General features: G+C 34.4%; 2 protein-coding genes across 2 annotated transcripts in view; both read right to left on the bottom strand.

The window, feature by feature from the left end:
• LOC113898891 (triadin-like) overlaps nucleotides 1-2,137 on the bottom strand; it is a 92,867-nt gene extending 90,730 nt beyond the window's left edge. The window contains exons 1-3 of the mRNA XM_027552194.1: nucleotides 2,122-2,137; nucleotides 1,991-2,023; nucleotides 1,843-1,869 (exon numbers count right to left, since the gene is read on the bottom strand). Coding sequence (XP_027407995.1) covers nucleotides 1,843-1,869; nucleotides 1,991-2,023; nucleotides 2,122-2,137 — 76 coding nt within the window. The remainder of the gene's footprint in view (nucleotides 1-1,842; nucleotides 1,870-1,990; nucleotides 2,024-2,121) is intronic.
• Nucleotides 2,138-12,405: 10,268 nt separating this feature from the next.
• The window catches only part of LOC113898890 (triadin-like), a 159,542-nt gene continuing 149,873 nt past the window's right edge, over nucleotides 12,406-22,074 (bottom strand). Inside the window, exons 9-11 of the mRNA XM_027552193.1 lie at nucleotides 18,183-18,236; nucleotides 13,446-13,475; nucleotides 12,406-13,029 (exon numbers count right to left, since the gene is read on the bottom strand). Of these exons, the coding sequence (XP_027407994.1) occupies nucleotides 12,860-13,029; nucleotides 13,446-13,475; nucleotides 18,183-18,236 (254 nt within the window). The 3' untranslated portion in view covers nucleotides 12,406-12,859. The remainder of the gene's footprint in view (nucleotides 13,030-13,445; nucleotides 13,476-18,182; nucleotides 18,237-22,074) is intronic.

Here is a 22,074-nt window from a genome sequence, read left to right as displayed (position 1 = left end):
TTTCCTTAAAGTCTCAAAATGGAATGAAAAGAAGAAAGTGAATCAATCAATTATCCAATAGTTGCGAGAAAAAGATTTCAAGAAATTTAAATTACTGCATTTTGTCAAATATTGGATAGTAATGTTTAGCTATTAAAACTCTTAAAACTGATTATACCTATCATCATTCTTCATGTCTCTCCATGTTTCTATTTCTCTGATGTATGCTCTAATTCAACTTTCTGCATATGTACACATGTAAGAATATATGTTATGGCCAAATGGTGGGAACATTACCTTGGAATACCTAATGTGGTGAAAGTGGGATTATTACATATAATAAATTATTTAAGAGTTATTCATGTTTATGTTTTTTCAAAAATATATTATCATATGTGATAATTTTTTTTTCATCCAATCAAACATTATCAAGTGCCCAAAATGTTCCTGACATTATAATAGGCACTGTGGGGATAAATATATAAAAAACGATCCTTATCTTCTAATTTCTATTTAAACTGGGAAATAGAAAAGGTAATATGATCATAAAAGTATGTTAAGTGTTTTTATATGGAAAATAAAATGATGCCATGGGAACTAGTTGGAGAATCACCTAAATGATTTGGGTTTGCTGAGGAAGTTTTACAAACCTGAAAGAAGAATAAGAAATGTGGTTTTGAATCTGACTTGCTATGGTTTGTGATACAGGTAGAAGTAATTTAGCTAGATTTGCTTGGTTATTTACATAATATTGAAAATTTTTATTTTGTGCATGTGTGCTAAGTCACTTCATTTGGGTCCAACTCTGCGACCCTATGGGCTGCAGCCAGCTAGTCTCTCTGTCCATAGAATTTTCCAGGTAAGAATACTGGAGTGGGTTGTTGTACCTTCCTCCAGGGTTTTTTCCCAGCCCAAGGATCAAACCTGAGTCTCTTACATCTCCTGCATTGGCAGGCAGGTTCTTTACCACTAGTGCCACCTGGGAAACCCAATTTTTATTTTAATGTATCACTAATGTAAATGCTATTTCCATTTAAATATATTATGATGGGAGGAGTGACTAATGGACATTATATGAGGCTATGACTACCTACACACATACACACACAGATCATTAAATTTCCTTGATCAGGAAATACATTTATTTTCATTTGAAACAACAGGGCAAGTTAAATGCCTGGAAACTTTAAGAAAATCATTTGATATCTACAGGAACTGAATTCTTAGTTTTTGTTTGTTTGTATGTGTGTTTTTCTGCTTGTCTGATTCTCAATTTGTTTTTTTTTTTTTCCCTCATTCAAATGTAAATAGGTTGGAGACATAATCTACTTCTCTCACTGCAACTCCCCTACGTACTCAAGATGTGTCAGTAAAGAACATTTTGAATAGACAGAGAATATTTGCTAGAATTAAATATTTCATATTTAAAAACAAAGCAAGATCAGATGCACTTACAGGAAGGGTTTTGCTTTTATTTTTGTTTTTCACACTAGACTATAATGGGGCTTCTCACACACTGCATTGACAAATCCACTGGGGATGTTAGGAAGTTTCAGATTCTGATTCAGAATCTCTGGAGCCAGAGATTCTGCATCTCTAACAATCTCTCAGGAGACCCTTACACTGCTGGTTCACAGAACACACGCTGAGTAGCAAGAATGTAACATATTACTCGGCTTCCATTTTCTTACATGGCCTTGACACTAACTCTATGTCCAGAGCTTGGAAAAATAACATCTCATAAGATGGAAGGATTTCCTGCCCTTTCCACCTATTTTGGTCCTTACCCCCTGTCTGAGGCTGCAGCATTAATAAAGCCTGGACATCAGATAGAAAGACCCCTGCAGCCCCAGTCTGACTCACCTGACTGTTCCTTCTTTGGTGACTTTGCTGAATCAAACAAGAAAAGAAAAACAAAATTAACATTCCATGCTATTTGATGGCATTTTAGTATTTAATTGCAAATTAATATCTCAAAATTAAGAGGATGGAGGAATTTAAAAACAGTTACCTGGTTCCACGTGTTGTTCTTTCTTTTCCTGTTCTGAAATATAGTATTTTTGTTATTATTATTCCAATTTTATTTTCCAACTTAATTGTTCTAACACAAAGAAACATGCATGTACTAGTGCAGTATTGCACCAATAATAGCTGCCATGAAGACTAATATTGATGTATATTTAAAATAAGTTTTTCCATTTCTCAGTTTTTCCTCATAGAACAGCAATAAAGATGTTCTGAATATGAGAGGAATTAAAATTTTTCATGGATAAGAATCTAGAAAGATATCATAAGGTCTATAAAGGATGGAAAAAGTTTAAATTTTCTTACTGACTAGATCAATATGTGGAGAAGGCAATGGCAACCCCCTCCAGTACTCTTGTCTGGAAAATCCCATGGACGGAGGAGCCTGATAGGCTGCAGTCCACTGGGTCACGAAGAGTCAGACACGACTGAGCGACTTCCCTTTCACTTTTCACTTTCATGCATTGGAGAAGGAAATGGCGACCCACTCCAGTGTTCTTGCCTGGAGAACCTCAGGGACGGGGGAGCCTGGTGGGCTGCTGTCTATGGGGTCGCACAGAGTCAGACACGCCTGAAGTGACTTAGTAGCAGTAGCAGATCAATATGAAATAAATTTGGGATAAAAAGTAAGCAATAAGGATAATTGTTGCAGTTGCTTTAAAATAATCCTCAGATAAGGACGAACAGACTTCTGAACTTTTTATTATAAGGTGAAATTTTCTTGTATTGAAAAGATATTTGTTTAGCTAAGACAAAGGCTTTGCTGAGGCAGATTTAAGACACTAAAAATAGACTAAGAATTTTCAGGAATAAGCAAAACACACTTCCCTTGTTTTTAGGACAAATGCTTCTTACAGAGTCCTTTTCAGACAGTGTTTCTTTTTAAGAACCCACTTTTTCCAGTATTATATGAGACAAAGCATTATTCTGGCCTCAAGATTAAGGTGACATTTATGTTAAAATAAGCACTAATTTTATATGAAGTGCAGGTACTAATTTTATATGAAGTGCTATTATCTACATTTCTATTCTTACTTATTTTGCCTTGACAAGCTTGTCAAGTTAATTTAAACGATTGTCAAATGCTTTAACATAGACACATTTATATCTGATTTTTTAAAGAAAAAGAATGAGATTTCTTTAAGTTTTATTTGGTGCATATATTTTTGACACTAGAAGATGTTTATGCTGAAAGAGTTCTTAGAACTTTATTTAGAAACATAGAGTGTCATCGAACCTCCTAAGGTCATCTCATTGATCTCTCAGGTATACAGTTTTTTTTTTACCAGGTTTGTAGTTGTGAGGGTATAATGAGTGATTTAGCCACTCCCAAGATAGCAGGCAGACAATAAAACAAATAAAACGGATGGCTTGACCAAGTGTTACAAGTCAAAAGGAAGAAGCACAGGTGACTTAGTTAAAATTAACAACACAATTAAGAACTTTACCAAAAATTGTCTGGAAAACATGGAGTAATTAAATGCATTGCTTAACTTATTGCTGAGCTGAACCACCAACTACAAAAATATTTCTAAGAAATTTCTAAAGTGATAACAATCAAAAAATACTGGAAGTAGATTTGGGTATGCATCAAAATCGATTACGAGCTGTCTGTGAGATTTCAAAGTTAAAATAAGGGTCTTCCAATCATATCAGAATATTATTCTGTAAGTAGAAAAACACCTGTGTTAATTTGGGATGATATGCAAGAAAAGGCTGTCAAACATTTATTATATGGGATAATTCAAGATGTAATTATTGAATTGTCTTAATAAATAAAAAAAATTACCCTTATATCTACAGGGACTGTGAAATGATATTTACAACTGATTTTAAAATTTTTTTTACGTTTTATTTTGAAAAAAATATAGATCATTAGAATTGACAAAACTATACACAGGAAGGTCCCATGTACACTTCCCCCATTTCCTCTACCATGATTTGTATTAAACTGAAAAACAAAACAAAATAAATAACCAACAAGTTGTGGTTATAGCAAAATAAGAATATAGGATTGGAGAAGTATAACTGAATAAAGTAATCTTGAAGTAAAAAAATATGTTACTAAATCCAATAAATTCAACGATATGACAATAAGAACAACAAAAGCAGGTCCAGATGATAAACTAGAGCAAAAAATGTATTTCGAGGAAAACTCTTTTTTCCTGTCCTTATTACTGTCCAAGTCACAACCCACAGAACTTCCCAAGGAGGGAGACAGTTGGGATGCTAAACAAATGTCTGGGAAGGCATGTTTATTTATCAAATATATCAATACTGTGAAGATTATCAAGGAGTCACAGTGTCTGTGGGAACTTTTGAATCATATAGATTGTAATAAAGTGAGTGCCTTAAGGTTACATAAATATGTTACTTAACACCATTTTTCAAATCTCCAGTTGTCCTCCATTTCCCTGCTGGTGAAGTGGTGTATAGAGTGTTTTCTATATCAGTATGCCACTGCCCACCAGATGCTGTGCCCACACAGAAATCTAGGACTGAAGGATCACAAACTTCTCTGTAGATAGATTGCTCCCCCTGGCTGAGCTGCAGTACAATTTCATGACTCTCTTCACAGGACTTTCTAGAGCACTTTTATGACATGAGGAGTCTCAATGCCCTAAGTTTTGCCAGACCAGAGGGCACATAAATTTTTTTTAATTGGTATATATTTTTAAACATGTTTTTAATTTCTCCTAGAATTCTTAAAGTACTACATACCTGGGAATTGATGGCTTTTAATGGCTAATTGAACAGGATTAAATTGATAATTTTTGTTTCTGTCTGTTCAACATACCCTGTATCTTCAGAGAAGAGTATACATTTGCAAAAGACACAACCTCAAAGTATCAAGCTTTACTGAACTGTCGGCAAGCAAGCTTTAATAATATGTGTTAAACACTGGGTGCTGCCTAAGTTATGCATCCTAAACAAAGCAGTTTCACAGAGCTCATAGTGCTTGTAGGGAAAAAGAATCATTTTATGGACAAAATGTCATATACCATGCAAACACACCAAAATATTTATGGATTACAAGAAGAAAGAAAGCAGAAAAGAGACTGTAAATCTAGCCTGAAATAGAATTTCTCTTCTATTTTCAACTACAGAACTAACCAGATTACAGAGACTACATTTACACTAACATAATATAATACCCTTTTGGTTAATGGAACAAAGTTATATTTTTTGGTGATGACTGTGGATATTATCGGAGAAGGCAATGGCACCCCACTCCAGTACTCTTGCCTGGAAAATCCCATGGATGGAGGAGCCTAGAAGGCTGCAGTCCATGGGGTCGCTGAGGGTCGGACACGACTGAGCGACTCCATTTTCACTTTTCACTTTCATGCATTGGAGGAGGAAATGGCAACCCACTCCAGTGTTCTTGCCTGGAGAATCCCAGGGACGGGGGAGCCTCGTGGGCTGCCGTCTATGGGGTCGCACAGAGTCGGACACGACTGAAGTGTCTTAGCAGCAGTAGCAGCGGATATTATTAGATGACTGCATGAATTTGAACAGGACTCAAAGAAATTAGAGTGCCATGCTTTTCAGTTCACTCTGACCATCCCCTCCCTGGGTTGTATATTCTTTCATTCTGAAAAAAATAAAGAGTTCCCATGCATAAAACATTGAAAAGAAAGATTCAAAACCACAAGTTTAAGTATAACAGCAAGCCAATAGTTGTAGTAAATAGAAAAAAATATATACTTTGCATGCATTTCCTTACTTTTTCCCTTGGGTAGTTCTGTTGAAAAAAATATAAATAGAAAACTGTTGCTCATGAAATTGTCAAAGATAAAATATACTCCCCCAACACACTGATTTGATTTTAATTTTTTAAATCCCTCCCCCCATTCTCTCCCCTTAAATTTCACAGTAAGTGTTGACCTGAGGTATTGTTGACTATTATAGGTGCTTCCATAAGTTGATTGTAAAGCATTATTTGACAATGGATCTAAGATGATACTGTTTAATCATTTAAAATAATTATATATTTTAGTCTTTTTTAAGTACATGTGAACATATAAACACTCTGTACAAATAAACACATACAAACAAATACAGAAGACCCAGGTATACTTGCCACATAGTTTATGATTCTATTCAAGACTTAAATGATTCAGTTTTATTGATGCTGGTATATCCAAGATTAATTAAATTTATGCTTTCTAGCAAAATAAATGCTTGATACTGAACATGGCTCAATTTCTTGTCCAGCTAACATTTCTTTAAAAATAACTGCCAAATATTTTTCATAGAATTATTGTCAGTAAAGACTCAACTCTTTCTCTTTGTCTCTCATTATTTCTCTCTTTTTAATCCCATATATATTTTTTTCTTTCATGGGAATCCTTTAAAAAGGAATTCTGCTTGGGGTTCATTAAACATAAGACAGAAAAAGGAAATATTCCCAATACCTTCTGTAGGTGTTTTTGTTTTCTTGGAATCTGAAAACACAAATATAAATTATTGATAAAGCAGACAAGAAAAATCAGCAACTGATAAGTGCACATCAAAATGTCCATACACTCTGAAATCATTTTAAATGAAATGGATTGATTGCATGATGTATTTCTAGAACATGGGGTTTAAAGATAAATTATTGTGTTTTTGAGAGGAGGATTATTAGGTTAAGGTCGGAAGTGAGAAACTAGAAACTTTAGATGCATAAAATATAGAAAACTACGAAGGAAGATATTCATACCTAATTTGCAAAGAAAGTACATTGTGTCTATCAAAGCTAATGACCTTTTAATAAAAAGTCAAATTGAGTAGATATACTATTTCAGTAGAGATTGTTTGGAATCCCTGATTTTAGTTGGCAATTTCCTCATTTGTTCAATCTATAGCAATCCAGGGGAAACGCACAGTACTCTCCTTGAACTGATATATCTCCAATAAAAACATGAAATGACTCCTATTATAATGAAAAGAAACAGGAGATGATGGCTCATGGGTTACTGATGAACACAAAATCTACTTAGTAATTGCTATGTAGTAATGTGCATTCAGTGATCAAAAGGCATCTCTTTAATTTTTAGTCTTTTGGGTATTCAGCTTATATCTGAGAAATTTATTATTTCCAGTATTTATACCATGAAACTATCTGTTCCTATCACTTGAAATTAAAAACAAGTTTTTAAAAACATGTTTATTTTAGGATTGTTGTTCAGTCGCTAAGTCATTTCCAACTCCTGTGACACCATGGACTGTAGCCCATCAGGCTCCTCTGTCCATGGGGTTCTCCAGAAAAGAATACTGGAGTGGGTGGCCAATTCCTTCTCTATATTTTAGGATGGAGGCATCTTTCTTTCTTTTTTTTTTTTTTTTTGTTGGGATAGAGGCACTTTAACTTAGATTTTTGTTTAGAATATTTTATCCTATTTTTTCTTTTACCTCTTCTGTAAGTTAGCTTTGGAATGCTCTGAATATTATTGAAAATAGAATAATAATAATGAACGATGAATTGGCACTTGCACAAGATAGGTAAACTGTTCTCTGGCTGACGATCATTTGGCTTAGAACCTACGCCAACAGATATTCACTAACATTTGGCTAGTTAATGGATTTGTGTGCTTTTTGGTGACATAGACAGACTATGATTATATTTACAAATGGACCTAAAATGACTGAAGATGACAGTGAGTAGGAGACTGTTCACAAAAGGCAGTTAGATGGTCAACTGAATTGTTTTATGAGAAAATGATAATCAGCAACAGAAATAGTGTGGTGAAAATAATAACAATTCCATAGAAGTAGAAAGATGAAAACACATTTTAGGAGAGCAACTTGGGAAAAAAAAAGATCTAGAAAGTGATTAAAATGAGCATGCTTTCTGAAGCAATAATTTCACTTATAGATTTCCAAGGAGAAAAATGCAAACCTATCTCATAGAAAGATGCTTTGTTTCTGACATTGTTTTATACCTCTAAATAATGGGAGTATTAATCAGTACCCTCCATGCAGTAGGAGAATGGTTCAGGGGATTCATAGTATATACACATAATTGAAAACTACAGTCATTAAAATGATGTTTTGCAACTTCTTTCTGAATTTCTTTTTTTTTCTGTAAGAGGGTTATATTTCATGTATAAGAGAAAAACAAACCTTATTTTTAAGCAACATATCCTTGAAACTATACACTTATTTATTGAGTAAATATTTATTAAACACCACTGTGCTTAGCATCGTTAGTAAAAAGAACTTCTGACTAAATTTTTCTTAATACCTGCCACCTCACCCTCAAAAAACAATCTTTTTCTTGCTATTCAGTTTCTCACCAGGAAGTATAATAAAGTGGGTGAGATTTGTGATCTAAAACAAATGTGCTCTGCAAGCAATTTCTCATTCATTTCCTTCAGGAGTAAATACCCTAATTATGTAAGCAGGTAATTCAAATACTAGAAAAATATTTCATAAACAACTCCATACAAGAATGCAATAAATGCCATTTGTCATTTTACTCGTATTTAGCTATAATGTCACTTCTATTTGGAGACATATTCTCATATTACAACAACAATTCTCATATTACATGGGCTGGAAGTGTGAAGTGAACAGTTCAATGGCCCACACAAGTTATTAATTAGTTTGGCTCTAGTATACTAGAATAGGATTTATCCCTGAGAGGTCCTGTGATTCTCACCGAGCAATCTTTTGAGCCCAGAGTACAGCCTAATGCAAACCACTGAAAGATTATGGTGGGCACATGTCATTCAGAACTGCAATTGAAGATGAAGCCGGGGAAGAAAGGTAGAACAGACAGAGGATAAAATGGGCTTATTAGAACTGGATTATTTTCAATCCCTCTGTTTTTAAACTTGATGCTGGCACGGGGTAGGGGTGAAAAGCTTAATACAATATGGGTAAGTCTAGAATTCCCATTGTTTTTAATCTACTGTTCTTTTCTCTGGTAGTAAGAATAGATAAAATATTGTGTGTACTAAGTCACTTCACTCGTGTCCAACTCTTTCAACCCTGTGGACTGTGTAGCCTGCCAGCCTCCTCTGTCCATGGGCTTCTCCAGGCAAGAATACAGGAGTGAGATGCCATGCCCTCCTCCAGGGGATCTTCCAGACCCAGGAATCTAACACACATGTCTTATGTCTTCTGCATTGGCAGGTGGGTTATTTACCACCAGTGTCACCTGGGAAGCCCCGATAAAATACTGTATTAGCTATCAATTGTTCTGTAATAAAAGAAAGAAAAGGATATGAACTCCAGGGTCAGGTAATGTATATCACTTGTTGAAACAGAGAAAACATTTCACAAAGTAGAAGTGTAAAAAATAACAAGTCATGCTATTTTTGATTTAACTGGATCAATCTAATTTACTGATCTAATCAAATTGGTCTTTAAAAAATTCAATATATTTGCTGTGAGAACTGGGAGCTATAGTGAAATGTACTTAAAATGTCATCATAATTACAAGTCTCTTCGTTAGGAGTCAACAGAGCAGAAGATTTATATAAGTAAATACCTGAGCAACCAAAAATACAATGCTTGAAACTGGAAGATCACATACTGACCCTGAAGAGCCATTAGTACCAGGCCTCAATACTCATGTTACTAAACTTCATTATGCTCTCTCAGCATCCTGCTGAGATGGCTTAAAATATTATAAAGACTTACTTGCTGAATATATCTCCCTATAGGCCATCTGCCCAATAATCTGAACAACAATCTTCTATTAAGAACATAGAGGCCCACAGCAGCTGTGATTTAAAGGCAGTGATGTATTTGCAATCTGTTCATCACTCATTCAACTTTAGCCGTGTATCAGGTATGCTCTATTATGTTCATAATGATGCCAGAGAATAATGAAATTCCAATTGGAATTAAAGGGAAAAATTAACTCTCTGATAGGCTAATAAACCAGGTAATGAAGTATACCATTTGTGAGTGTGTGTATATGGAACTTGCCAATTGACATCCTTATTCAATTACAATATCAGAGACTTTGCATTGTTTTTTAGCATGACTCCTCTTCAAATTTCAATGATAAAGTCCTAGAACTTAGGACCAATTCTCACATGGGTTTAACTCTATTCAGTTTTGCCCTAATTACAGTAAATAATAAATCTTATCTGGCTAGTTCTCAATGGAGTTGTATCCTTCAGAACATAACCTGTGTTGAAACAGGTTTTCCAGCCCCTAGAATTTCATCAATGAAGCTGGTGTTAGATGAATGAGATCAATCTAGATCTGCTAGTACATCTCAAGTAGCAGCTAGAGACAATATACGCTTAAGACAAAATTGTTAATGTGTGTGTGATCAGTCATGTCCAAATCTGTGATCGTATGGACTGTAGTCCATCAGGCTCCTCTGTCCAAGGAATTTTCCTGGCAAGAATACTGGAGCAGGTTGCCATTTCCTACTCCAGGAGATCTTTCTGACCTGGGGATCAGACTCACATCTCTTGTATCTCCTGCATTGGCAGGTGGATTCTTTACCCCTGTGCCATTTGGGAAGCCCCATATTGTTAATAATTGACTAGCAAATTCCTAGACCTAAAAAGCTCAGTGTAATATAACTCCTACATTCAAAAAGCTAAGATCATGGCATCTGGTCCCATCACTTCATGGCAAATAGACGGGGAACCAATGGAAACAGTGACAGACTTTATTTTGGGGGGCTCCAAAATCACTGCAGATGGTGACTACAGCCATGAAATTAAAAGATGCTTGCTCTTTGGAAGAAAAGCTATGACAAACATATTAAAAAGAAGAGGTATTACTTTGCCAACAAAGGTCCATATAGTCAAAGCTGTGGTTTTTCCAGTAGTCATGTATGGATGTGAGAGTTGGACAATAAGGAAAGCTGAGTGCCGAAGAATTGATGCTTTTGAACTGTGGTGTTGGAGAAGACTCTTGAGAGTCCCTTGGACTGCAAGGAGATCCAACCAGTCCATCCTAAAGGAACTCAGTCCTGAATATTCATTGGAAGGACTGATGCTAAAGCTGAAATTCCAATACTTTGGCCACCTGATGCAAAGAATGGATTCATTGGAAAAGACTCTGACGCTGGGAAAGACTGAAGGTGGGAGGAGAAGGGGACGACACAGGATAAGATGGTTGGATGGCATCACTGACTTGATGGACATGAGTTTGAGCAAGCTCCAAGAGTTGGTGATGAACAGGGAAGCCTGGCATGCTGCAGTCCATGGGGTTTCAAAGAGTTGGACAGGACTGAGTGACTGAACTAAATATAACTCCCAATTGAAAAAAAAAGTCCTTCCTTGTCTGCATTGTGAAAATTTGAGTGCCTGCTCATATTTCTTGTGGCTATATTTATCTTAAGATTCCTAGATATTAATGATTCATAATAAATATCTGTTGAGCAATGTACAAACTAAGGAAATGTGTTAGTCCCTGTAGGGGATAAAAGTGAATAAGAGATGGTCCCTTTAATCAAAGTCTTAAAGTCAATTAGAATAGAATGAAAATGATGCAAAGAATAAGAAGTACAATGAGCATAAGGTAAATAATATTAAGGAGGTACACATAAACTCTGAAGGAGGACTATAAATGAAAGAGAAAAAATATTTCATTGGGAGGATCAAACATTCCAGAGCAAAGAGAATTTAACTCTGAAGGAGGACTATAAGTGAAAGAGAAAAAATATTTCATTGGGAGGATCAAACATTCCAGAGCAAAGAGAATTTATCTTGAGCCCTAAAAACACTGAGTATTCATAGAAGGAAAAGGCGAGGGCAAGATCTATTACGATAATAGCAAGAACAATAGCAGCACATTGTATCTGTTTTTGAAAGTGGTTTGCTATACATAAAATGCATAATACTTAAAGGAAGAACGTGGTGAGAGTGCAGGACATAGGCTCCACCACGGTGCCCTGGCAACTTTTGTTCTAGGTATGCATGCCATTCAGGCAAAAGTCTGAACCACAGCTAATCCTGAGTCTGGCAGGATGCCTTGTGTCCTTCTAGAACGTAAGGGGATGAGCCTCTGAGGACTTGCTATGAGACCATTTTCCTTGTGCCTCTCTGTTCTACTGCCTGTCAAAGCTGTGTCAGGACCTACTATCTCTTTTTTCTTGTAAGATCTCTTTATACACACCACAACATTCATCATATAAATCATATAATTTCTAAAATGCGCTGAAATATTTCCCATGTATATGTATACTGACTTCTATGCCTTGATAATAAGTACATTAATATGTATTAGTTGACTTTATTATGATACTATGTAATAGTAATAACCAACTAAAACAGTTTCTCCTCAGATCTATTGACTCTTAGATTCTGGTTTAACAGAAGTAGAATGTGACCCCCCTCCCCAAGCTCTTATATGTAAAATTCTGATACAACTAAATTTAAAATATAACACTTATCTTATTTTTCTCAGATCAGATGAACACTAATTAGAAAATAACTGTCATTTTCAAAGTCAGAAGTGATTGCTTATCTTTACATGTGACTTTTCACTGAGAAAATAAGCCTAGATGAACAGGGGTGATATCTAGAAATCCTGTCTACTAGTCAGGATGTGCATTAGAAACATCTCTAAATAGAATCACAGAGATTTAGAGGGCCTTAACAGTCTTCTCAGCTTGAATAAAGTTTAGACAGTGTCCTTCTTGACTACAGGCCCCTGACCTCCCTTTTATCAGAGCATTTACTTTAGAAAATTGTAAATTCTTTCTCTGTCCCTTTGAAACATAAATCTTTTACAACCAGAAATACCTTTTTCAAGATCTGTAAGATATCACTTTGGAATATAATCATCTAAGGGGATGCATAGTCCTATATGCCAGTCAATGAGGAAGGGTAGGAGCCTAATTTCCCAGGGAACAATTAGGAAATCTAAAGGGCCTCATCACATTGACCAGCTCCTACCCCAAGTAGGAGTTGAGAGTTAAAGTTGAGAGTTCAATTTCTCCTACTGTAAACACACTTGACCCCTTTGCAGCAGTCTTGAATAAAGTCTTCCTTGCCCATTTAAGTCCATCAGGTGCAGTCTCTCTTTGGCAACAGAGAATAAATGACTCCATATCAGGACACCCTGACAAAGGGAGGTGGAATGCAAGGGATGGATTATGACTTATTTGCAACTTAATAGAACAAAGTAACATCAATCGCTTGTCAGTGTCACAGATATAAGTAGTTGCTATGAGAAAATTGGTCTATATTTTACATATTTTTGACGTTTAATAAAATTTCTAATGAAATAGAAGGCCCAAGATTTTGAGAGATGGTGTTTCACCCCCTACATATTGAGAAATATTAGATTAAAATTACTGTTTAAAAAAGTGGTTCACCCTTTAGTGGGAGGAGATGTAGAAAAAAACACAATCACACAAAATATATGCACATAATAGATCCAAAGTAAACATAGACAAGCTGGCAGTCAAACTTCCACTCTGACTTTTGGTAACTCGTTCACATAAAAAGCATAAAGGAACTCTGTATAAAACATACCTTCCTTCTTTTCCTCTTTTTTAGTAGGTGCTGAAATAAGGGAAAGAAAATAGCATTAAAACATATTAAATAACTATTCTTCAGAAAACTGGGAACATGCGAATGTAGTGCATGTATTCATAAATTTAGTGGTTATCAGTGAACAAACTAACTCATCCAAATTTGAAAATAAGAAAGTAAGTTGAAAATAATATTCATATGAAGTTTTTTTTTAATTCAGATATAAACACAGAACAAAAAGAATAAAAATATGCTGTTACACAGACAAGTAGTTAAAATAATGTGTTTAGCATAATTCCATTTTAGGTTTGAAACTGTTATATCTGAGCAAATCACAATCACTTCTAAAATAAAAGGACTGAAAGTCGCTCAGTCATGTCTGACTCTTTGAGACCCCACTGACTGTGTAGTTCCCAGAATTCTCTGGGCCAGAATACTGGAGTGGATAGCCTTTCCCTTCTCCAGGGGATCTGCCCAACCCAGGGATCAAACCCAGGTCTCCCGCATTGCGGGTGGATTCTTTACCAGCTGAGCCACAAGGGAAGCCTGAGAATACTGGAGTGGGTAGCCTATCCCTTCTCCAACGGATATTCCCGACCCAGGAATCAAACCGGGGTCTCCTGCACAGCAGGCAGATTCTTTACCAACTGATCTATGAACTAAATCTATGCAAAAATAATGGAATATATAAATTATTTGTGCCTAGTTACTGAAGAATTACATACCAGTTTATTATACATAGTTATAATACCTGTATAAAATGTATCATTTCTGAAAGAGTTACTAAAAATTCCACCCTCCTTTTAGCAAATGTATACCATCATTTACAAACAGAAAAGGCATAGCACACTTTAATTACCTTTGAATCTTGACTTCCTCTGTGGTGGAATTCACCTAACCCTAGATCACAAGTCTAAACAGGATCCAAGTTATAGTTTATAAATGTTACTGGAAGCATTTGAGGGAGGCATTCAGTCGTCTGGGAGTTGTTCCAAGCGAGGTGACCCTAGGTTCTGTGTAACGTTCGTTCTGGGGCCAAATCTATGATGCCTTAAGCCACATTAATTGAATCAGAGATTGTGTGCATCCCTTAAAGCAATTCCTTTTGAGTGGATTAGAATTTGGGGGACCACTTTCAACCAATATCCAGGACTACACTGGATCTATACTTTGTGCTACAATTGCCAAAACACTTTCGTGTACATTCTCTCTTTGGCCGTCATAACAATCTTATGAGAAAGGCAGGCCAGAGTAAGGAACTAAGCCTTAGAGACATCGGATGATTTACACATGTTCACACTGTGTAGCAGACTGTGAGCAAGTAGCAGAACTGGGAATAAAAATCAGGAACAAGAGACTCAAAAGGAATATACTTAAATTTATTAATGTATAACAGGTCATTTTTATCTATCTTCTAAATGTTATTAACACGGCATTATTTTTGTAGTAAAAAAGTAAATTCACAAGTAAATTAATTCTATTTGGTTCACATTTGTTTCTTTTAAAGGAGTTTTAATTAATAACACACAAAATATAGAGAGGATCTATACCTATATTGTTTTTAAGTTAAGACATTCACCTGTTCCAATGATATGATAAGGAGAGTAATGAAGATACTAAGATGCACTGTAGGATATCAACACTGGCCAATAGGTTTCAAAGCCATCAGCCATTATTTCAGCAAATTCTTTGGAATTGACTCAATAGACTTATTTGTAGTTAGTTCTTTACTTAACAAATAAGAATTTACTTCAAGAAACTGCATAATTTTCAAAAATCACCCACCATGTATACATTTGATTCTCTAATTTGCTTAAATGTCCACATTTTACCTGGAGCTTGTACAACAAGGACAAGAATTGAATGGTGTTATCCTTTTAGATACTGCAAAGAGGATTTTGCTTAGTTTTTCTCTTACAATTATCTCCACAATATCTCCCAAATTTAAGTTATAACCTCTCTCAAGAAGGATCAAAGAGTGAAGGTAGAGGGTTCTTTAAAAAAATAAATAACTTAAAACAACATATGTCTCATGTCTTTATAATGACAACAACCTTTTATAACTACCACTAACTCTATATTTACTTAAGTCATCCACTTACCAACAATGCATTTTTTCCTCCAGTTTATTTTTCAGTCATGCTACAAATCCAAGTCATCACCTCTCCCTCATGAGAAATCCCACTTCCTGAAAATCACTTTGTCTTAAAATACTTTGGCATTTATTATCTTTACAATTCAACTTAGCACTACTAGGTAGCCAATTTGTGTTATTACTTAAAGTTTCCCAGTCTCCAAATTGCAATCTCTTATAGCATAGAGACCTTCATTTCATAGACTTCTCAGTGCCTCAAAACACTAAATGCTAAATGTACTTCCAAAAAAAAAAAAAAAAAAGCATGCTAAATCTTAATTATAATTAAATATGTACATACACATACAGAATTTATCTAAAACTAGGTTTAAAATATTTAGTTATAAAAATTAAAGAAATAAACAATAAACTCTACTTTTAACCCACTATAAACATCACTGTTAATTTTACCACTTTATCCAACAAAGATATCAGTCTTTGCTATAGCAATATTGCCATTGTTTTTAAGCTGCCTTCACACGGAGAACTTGCAAATATTAATTAGTACTATGAATAATTTAATTGGGCAGCTGTGGTGTTATAAAACCTGTCTACAAAGGGTCTACTGAGTCTGTGCACAGCACAAGTGACATTCATCCCTATTTGGTGTGTCCCTGCTTTGAGGTGTCATTACAATTCAGTGAACACGTATATCCATCTCCTAACTTTTGCCTTGTACACGGTGTTCAATCAACACTTTCATCCAATCTCCCTAAAAGGATAGTTCTAACAAGCCTTCAAAACTCTACATTATTATTCACTCGACAATAAATCCTTTATTCTTAAAGAATAAGTTCTGAGGCTGCCTTATCCAATGTACTTAGAATGTAAAAGTAAAGAGTCCATGGCCCCAAGCTCAAGTTTGAAGTAGATTTCCAGATAGCTCTTCACTTCTTTCCCCTGTACCCTCTAAAATGAGGCTAAACTAACACTAAATCCCAGCCTCAGATCATAGTTCCACATCCACCATGGCCTTCAGAAACCTCTGGGCTGGTGCACTGGGATGACCCAGAGGGATGGTATGGGGAGGGAGGATGGAGGAGGGTTCAGGATGGGGAGCACATGTATACCTGTGGCGGATTCATTTCAATGTTTAGCAAAACTAATACAATATTGTAAAGTTTAAAAATAAAATAAAATTAAACTAAAAAAAAAAAAAAAGATAGACTGTGCTGGGTGATTGTGCTTTCTTTCATAAGAACCTATGTGTTTTAACTGCAGTAATTCTTGAACCAGTAGACATTTGCTTACGGAATTTATTCATGAATAGAAAACACAAAAGAGATGATGATGTTTGCCCTGCTTTTCCCATACTATTTATTACATTCCTTATCAGAACTCTTCTAAAGAAGAATAATGATCAAATCATAATTCTTAACCATTCTAGCATATATATATTATATACAGCCTCATTGGTCTGATGGCTAGTCAACCCATTTTATCAAATGTTCACTAGATTGATTCAACATACAGTTGGGTTCAGGATTAAACGTAACAGAAAATTTTGGATCAAATGTAATCATGTCATGTGCCGAGAAGTCTGCTACAAGGGCCTTCTGCCCAGAAACAAATGTCCCACCACCTAAATACATCTCCTTTACCGGTCAATACTGTATAATGTGGCATGGTGGTGGTTTAATCACTAAGTCGTGTCCTACTCTTTGCAACCCTATGGACTATAGCCTGCCAGGTTCCTCTGTCCCTGGGATTTCTCAGGCAACAACACTGGAGTGGGTTGTCATTTCTTCCTCCAGGGGATCTTCCTGACCCAGGGATCAAACCCGGGTTTTCTGCTTGGCAGAAGGATTCTTTACACTGAGCCACCTGGAAAGCCCCATAATGTGGTATAGGAGAGAAAGATTTTCTCCAGCAAATATTTTACTTTTCCTTTTTTAAGAGTGTTCTATAAAGCAGACACTGGAGTTAGAATAGCTTTCTCAAAGGATGCGATTTCAGGTGATAGTTAAAAAACAACATTATAGAAAAATTAAAGTAATTTTCCCAAATTGATGAATTAAAAATCATTATATTTTCTAAAGATCTCTTGAAGAAAACCACTTTTGATGCCCTAACGATGTTAGGGCAAGTTTTCACAAATGACTCATAAAATATAGGATGATTCCTTTGTAGTCATACCTGATTTTTACAGTCTTAGTATACAGATAAAGTAATACTAATTTAATAATATTCTGACTGAGTTTTCTAGGATGACAGTAATTACAATATGTACCTGAAAACACTGGAAAATGTATATATTTGTGTCTGTCTGCATTATCATCATCATTATCCAACTATCAATTAATCTATGGTTTATTTTTGGTAGTAAAAGGAAAAGCTCAGCAACATATTTGGAGTCAGGATATGAATTCTTGGGTTGTTAATTGTCTCCTCTGCAAATACGGCACTACTCTCAGTTACACTTTTTCCATTTACTAAATATGTACTTGAAATGTGTATCTTCATGCAACAAAAAATTTTTTTCTATAATGACCCAGCAGATGGTGCTATTCTGCAATAAACAGCTTGGATTTTGTCAATAAAGTGCTAAGACCTTTTTTTTTTTTTTTTTTTTTAAACAATTTTAAAAGTGTTTTACTGCTTACCTTGTGCTGCAACTTTTATTGTCCCTTGTTTGGTTTCTGGGGCTTTGCTAGGCTCTTATGAATAAAAAGAGAAATAAATTACCATGAGATACTATTTGAGAAAGATATGTAACAACAAAAAAAGGAAAATTATAAAAACAAACATAAAAACACTGAGGAGGGAGGAGGGAGGCAGGTTCAGGATGGGGAACACATGTATACTTGTGGCGGATTCATTTCAATATTTGGCAAAACCAATACAATAGTGTAAAGTTTAAAAATAAAATAAAATTTAAAAAAATAAATAAAAATAAAAACACAGGCATACCTCAAAAAAAAAAAAAAAAGACAAGCTTTTAGTTTTACTAATCTTTGCTACTGTTTTTTTTTTTTTTCATTTCTTTTTCATTACATAAAGGAAATAAAACTAAAAGCATAAATACAAAAAAACCCCACAAAACAGTGTCCTTGGCATTCAAAATTTTTGTTAAGAAATGAACACAATTATTAGGAGAAGTGCTCAGAGTTAGGCTTACTAAGACAAAAATAAATATACCAAATAAAAGAATAAAATAAAGTTCCCCAAAACTGTTTTGCTTCACTGTTAACTGACCATAGGATACTTTGCACTTGCTTTAGCACCTGATTTTGAAACTCTCAGAATTCTTTCCATATTGTTTCTGTATTATTAGCCCTTTGAAATGCATGGAGCATTTAGACATAAATAAAGTGGCTCATTGAAGGTCACTGTGTGACTGACTAAAGCCCAGGAAAATCAAATTCCAGCACCAGCCTTTGACTGAATATTTCATTCCCTGTACAACTGTGGTGCCCATAAACATAACCATGGCCCTGGGCAACAATATGTGTTGTGAGAGAATCAGCAAGTTTCATTTTGAATTTTTCCTCCTTCTTGTCTTAGGGGATTTGGTTGTTTTTGTTTGTTTGTTTTTTCTATTTGTTCAGAATGTTCTCTTGAAAGAAACAAGAGTATCAAAAAACCCCTCCACTTGTAAATAATTGAATATATTATTTGAGTAATTAGCATAAAAATAAAGGAGAAATAAAGATTTTAAAAAGGAATGGATCATTGCACACTTCACTAATTGTTCATGATTGTCTTTACTGCATTTTCAATACTTGAATTCTCATTGAACAACATGGGAAGGAAGATTTAGTCATTTGTTTCAGATATTAATCTTTATATGTTCATTTACCACATATTTATTTAGGATCCATTATTTTTATGTACTAAGCTAGGTGTAAATGCAGTAATTGATATACACACATATTCAGCCTTTCATTTAATTGTCATCAAATGTTGATTACAGATTGTTTAATATTACAATTCTATTTAGAGTTAGAAAATAACAAGACTGCATTTGAATAACTTGGCCAAGAATCAAGCAAAGAATCCATGTTTCTTTGGCCAAAATTGAAGAGGTTTAATTTTAATTTATGCTTTACCTCAAGATAATTATTTATCTGTATTGTAATCATAGTTATGAAAATGGTAAATTTTCATTCTGTTTTTATATAAAATAAATATTTTTGATCCACATATATGGTTTACATTATAACTAAATTTACTTCTTTAGACAAAATATATTTTGCCAAAATTAAATTCCTAGTCCATTCTACCTATGATCTCTTTATTATTAATTTGTTTTTACCTGGAAGAAAACTCCATGCAGCTATCATGTTAGTGCTATCTTTATCACATCTAGATTAGATGATCTCAAATCAGAATTAAGATTTATATTTAGATAGTGCAGATTCCTTAGTGGCTCAGATGGTAAAGAGTCTGTCTGCAAATCAGGAGACCAGGGTTCAATCCCTGGGTTGGCAAGATCCCCTGGAAAAGGAAATGGCAACCCACTCCAGTATTCTTGCCTGGAGAATTCCATGGACAGAGGAACCTGATGGGCTACAGTCCATGTGGTCGCAAAGAGTCGGATACGACTGAGCAACTGAACTGAACTGAACTGAATTCCTCAACCTTATAAGTAGCATTTAGTGGTGACTTAATAAATAATTGGTGAATGAAAAGGTAGATAAAAGGATAAAATAATACATAAGAAAGAGCGTTAAAAAGAAATGATCAGCATCTAGACTGCCTAGGTGTTTTACTACTTAAAGATCTCAACATATCAGAATTGTGGAGTAGCTCTTAATTAAAAAACAAACTATTTAAAAACCACCGTCAAAGTACCTTAGCATTTTATAGTCAAATTTCCACCTATCTTTTCTTTATTTTTTAACTGTATTCTTAGATCACAGATCCTAAAGGATTTCTCCATGTCTAAGATTCTGTTAGACCACCTAGTATACCCAGTTGTGAATTATAGATAGCTTTTCTCAGGGCCTTATTAATAACTTTTCTCATTGATCATTCAACTCATCTCTCAGTCTCAGATCTGTTGAGGACACATACAGAGGTGCTAAGATTTGACATTTGCTTGTGTACAGCATTTCAGTTTTCAAAACCAAGGCTTTAGGAACAGGGTAACTCTGAGACCATAAAAGTACATTAAGAAGACCAGACTTCTTAAAACCCTGTAACAGTAAAAACAATTAAATCCTGACAGACAAGTTTTTGTTACATATAACTTTTTGGCCTCCTTTTGATTACTGCCAACTGCAAATGACACTAGCCTTTTACTAGTCAAAATTTCAGATATATACAAAATAAAGAAGGTATAGTAAGCTCCATTCTCATTGGTATTCTCAACATTCATTCAAAAATTAAGTGATAGTCAGTCTTATTTCCTCTGTATTACTCACTACCTCTACTATACACATCCCAAATGAAAATTTTATTACATTTTTAAGTTTTTATTTGATAATTTTTATAGTTATACTTTGGAAATAAAATAGTGATTTAAACAAAAACCCAGAACAATGAGAAAATTCAACTGAAGTTTATAATAATTCTGAAATCCACAAATAATATATTGTAGTTCAAAATCAAAGACAGGATGGACATAGATGTAAGTGTAAGTGTAAGTCTCCTGGGAATATTTTAACAGGAAATTATCAAAATATTTATTGTACTTTGATAGTATTCCTAGCTTCCTGAAACATGTTGTGTTTATACAAATTGTTATGAATCAGATTAGGCAAATATTTTAGTGTCTTCTGATTGCTTATGCTTGAAACAATCATCTAACAAACTGAAAAAATACTGTGAGTCTGCAAACATTTTGTTAAGAAATCAATTTTGCATATAAGTCTAAATATTAGTTTATTATCACAAACTTTTCATCTACAGGTCTCTGTTTATACTCTGACTTCTTTCAATGTGACATGTGAATCCATTGAGCTCACAAATGTAGGATTCAAATGTAACTTTAACAGTAAATGTAGTTTTGTAAATTCAGTGACAGACACCTTTTTAAAAATGTTTCTAGTTGAAAACTGTAGGATTCAAATGCAGTATTTTTAAAATCTAATTATGAAAGTGACCAAAATTCCAGTTGACTGATTTTAAATGAGACATTACATTTAATAAATCATTTCATTTTCAAGATAACACAAAACTAACCTGAACTCCTTTTTTCTCTCTTCAATGATCCTGTATTATTCAGAAAGTGTTTTAATTTTAAATTTCAGAATTTTATTTTCACTAGCACATACTGTGGCCCTGATTACATTTGGGAAGTTGCAGAATTCACTATTTCAAACACATTTCTTTTTAATTTTCATAGATTAGGAAATATAGAAATTCTTTTTAAAGATATAAACTAAAAACATTTAAGGAACAAAAAATTTCCCTAGGATTCAAATTAAGACTCAACCTTTTATTAATTTTCTAAAAAGGACTAGAAACATTTTTTAAAACCTGTCTGTCACTAATTATGCAATAGTACAAGGCATTTAGACTGTTAGGTGAGAAAACTAAATATAGAAAAGT

This window comes from Bos indicus x Bos taurus, chromosome 9, assembly GCF_003369695.1.
Source record: "Bos indicus x Bos taurus breed Angus x Brahman F1 hybrid chromosome 9, Bos_hybrid_MaternalHap_v2.0, whole genome shotgun sequence".
Classification (NCBI taxonomy): domain Eukaryota; kingdom Metazoa; phylum Chordata; class Mammalia; order Artiodactyla; family Bovidae; genus Bos; species Bos indicus x Bos taurus.
Note: the sequence above shows the minus strand (reverse complement) of the source record. Positions and strands in the feature narration are given on the sequence as shown.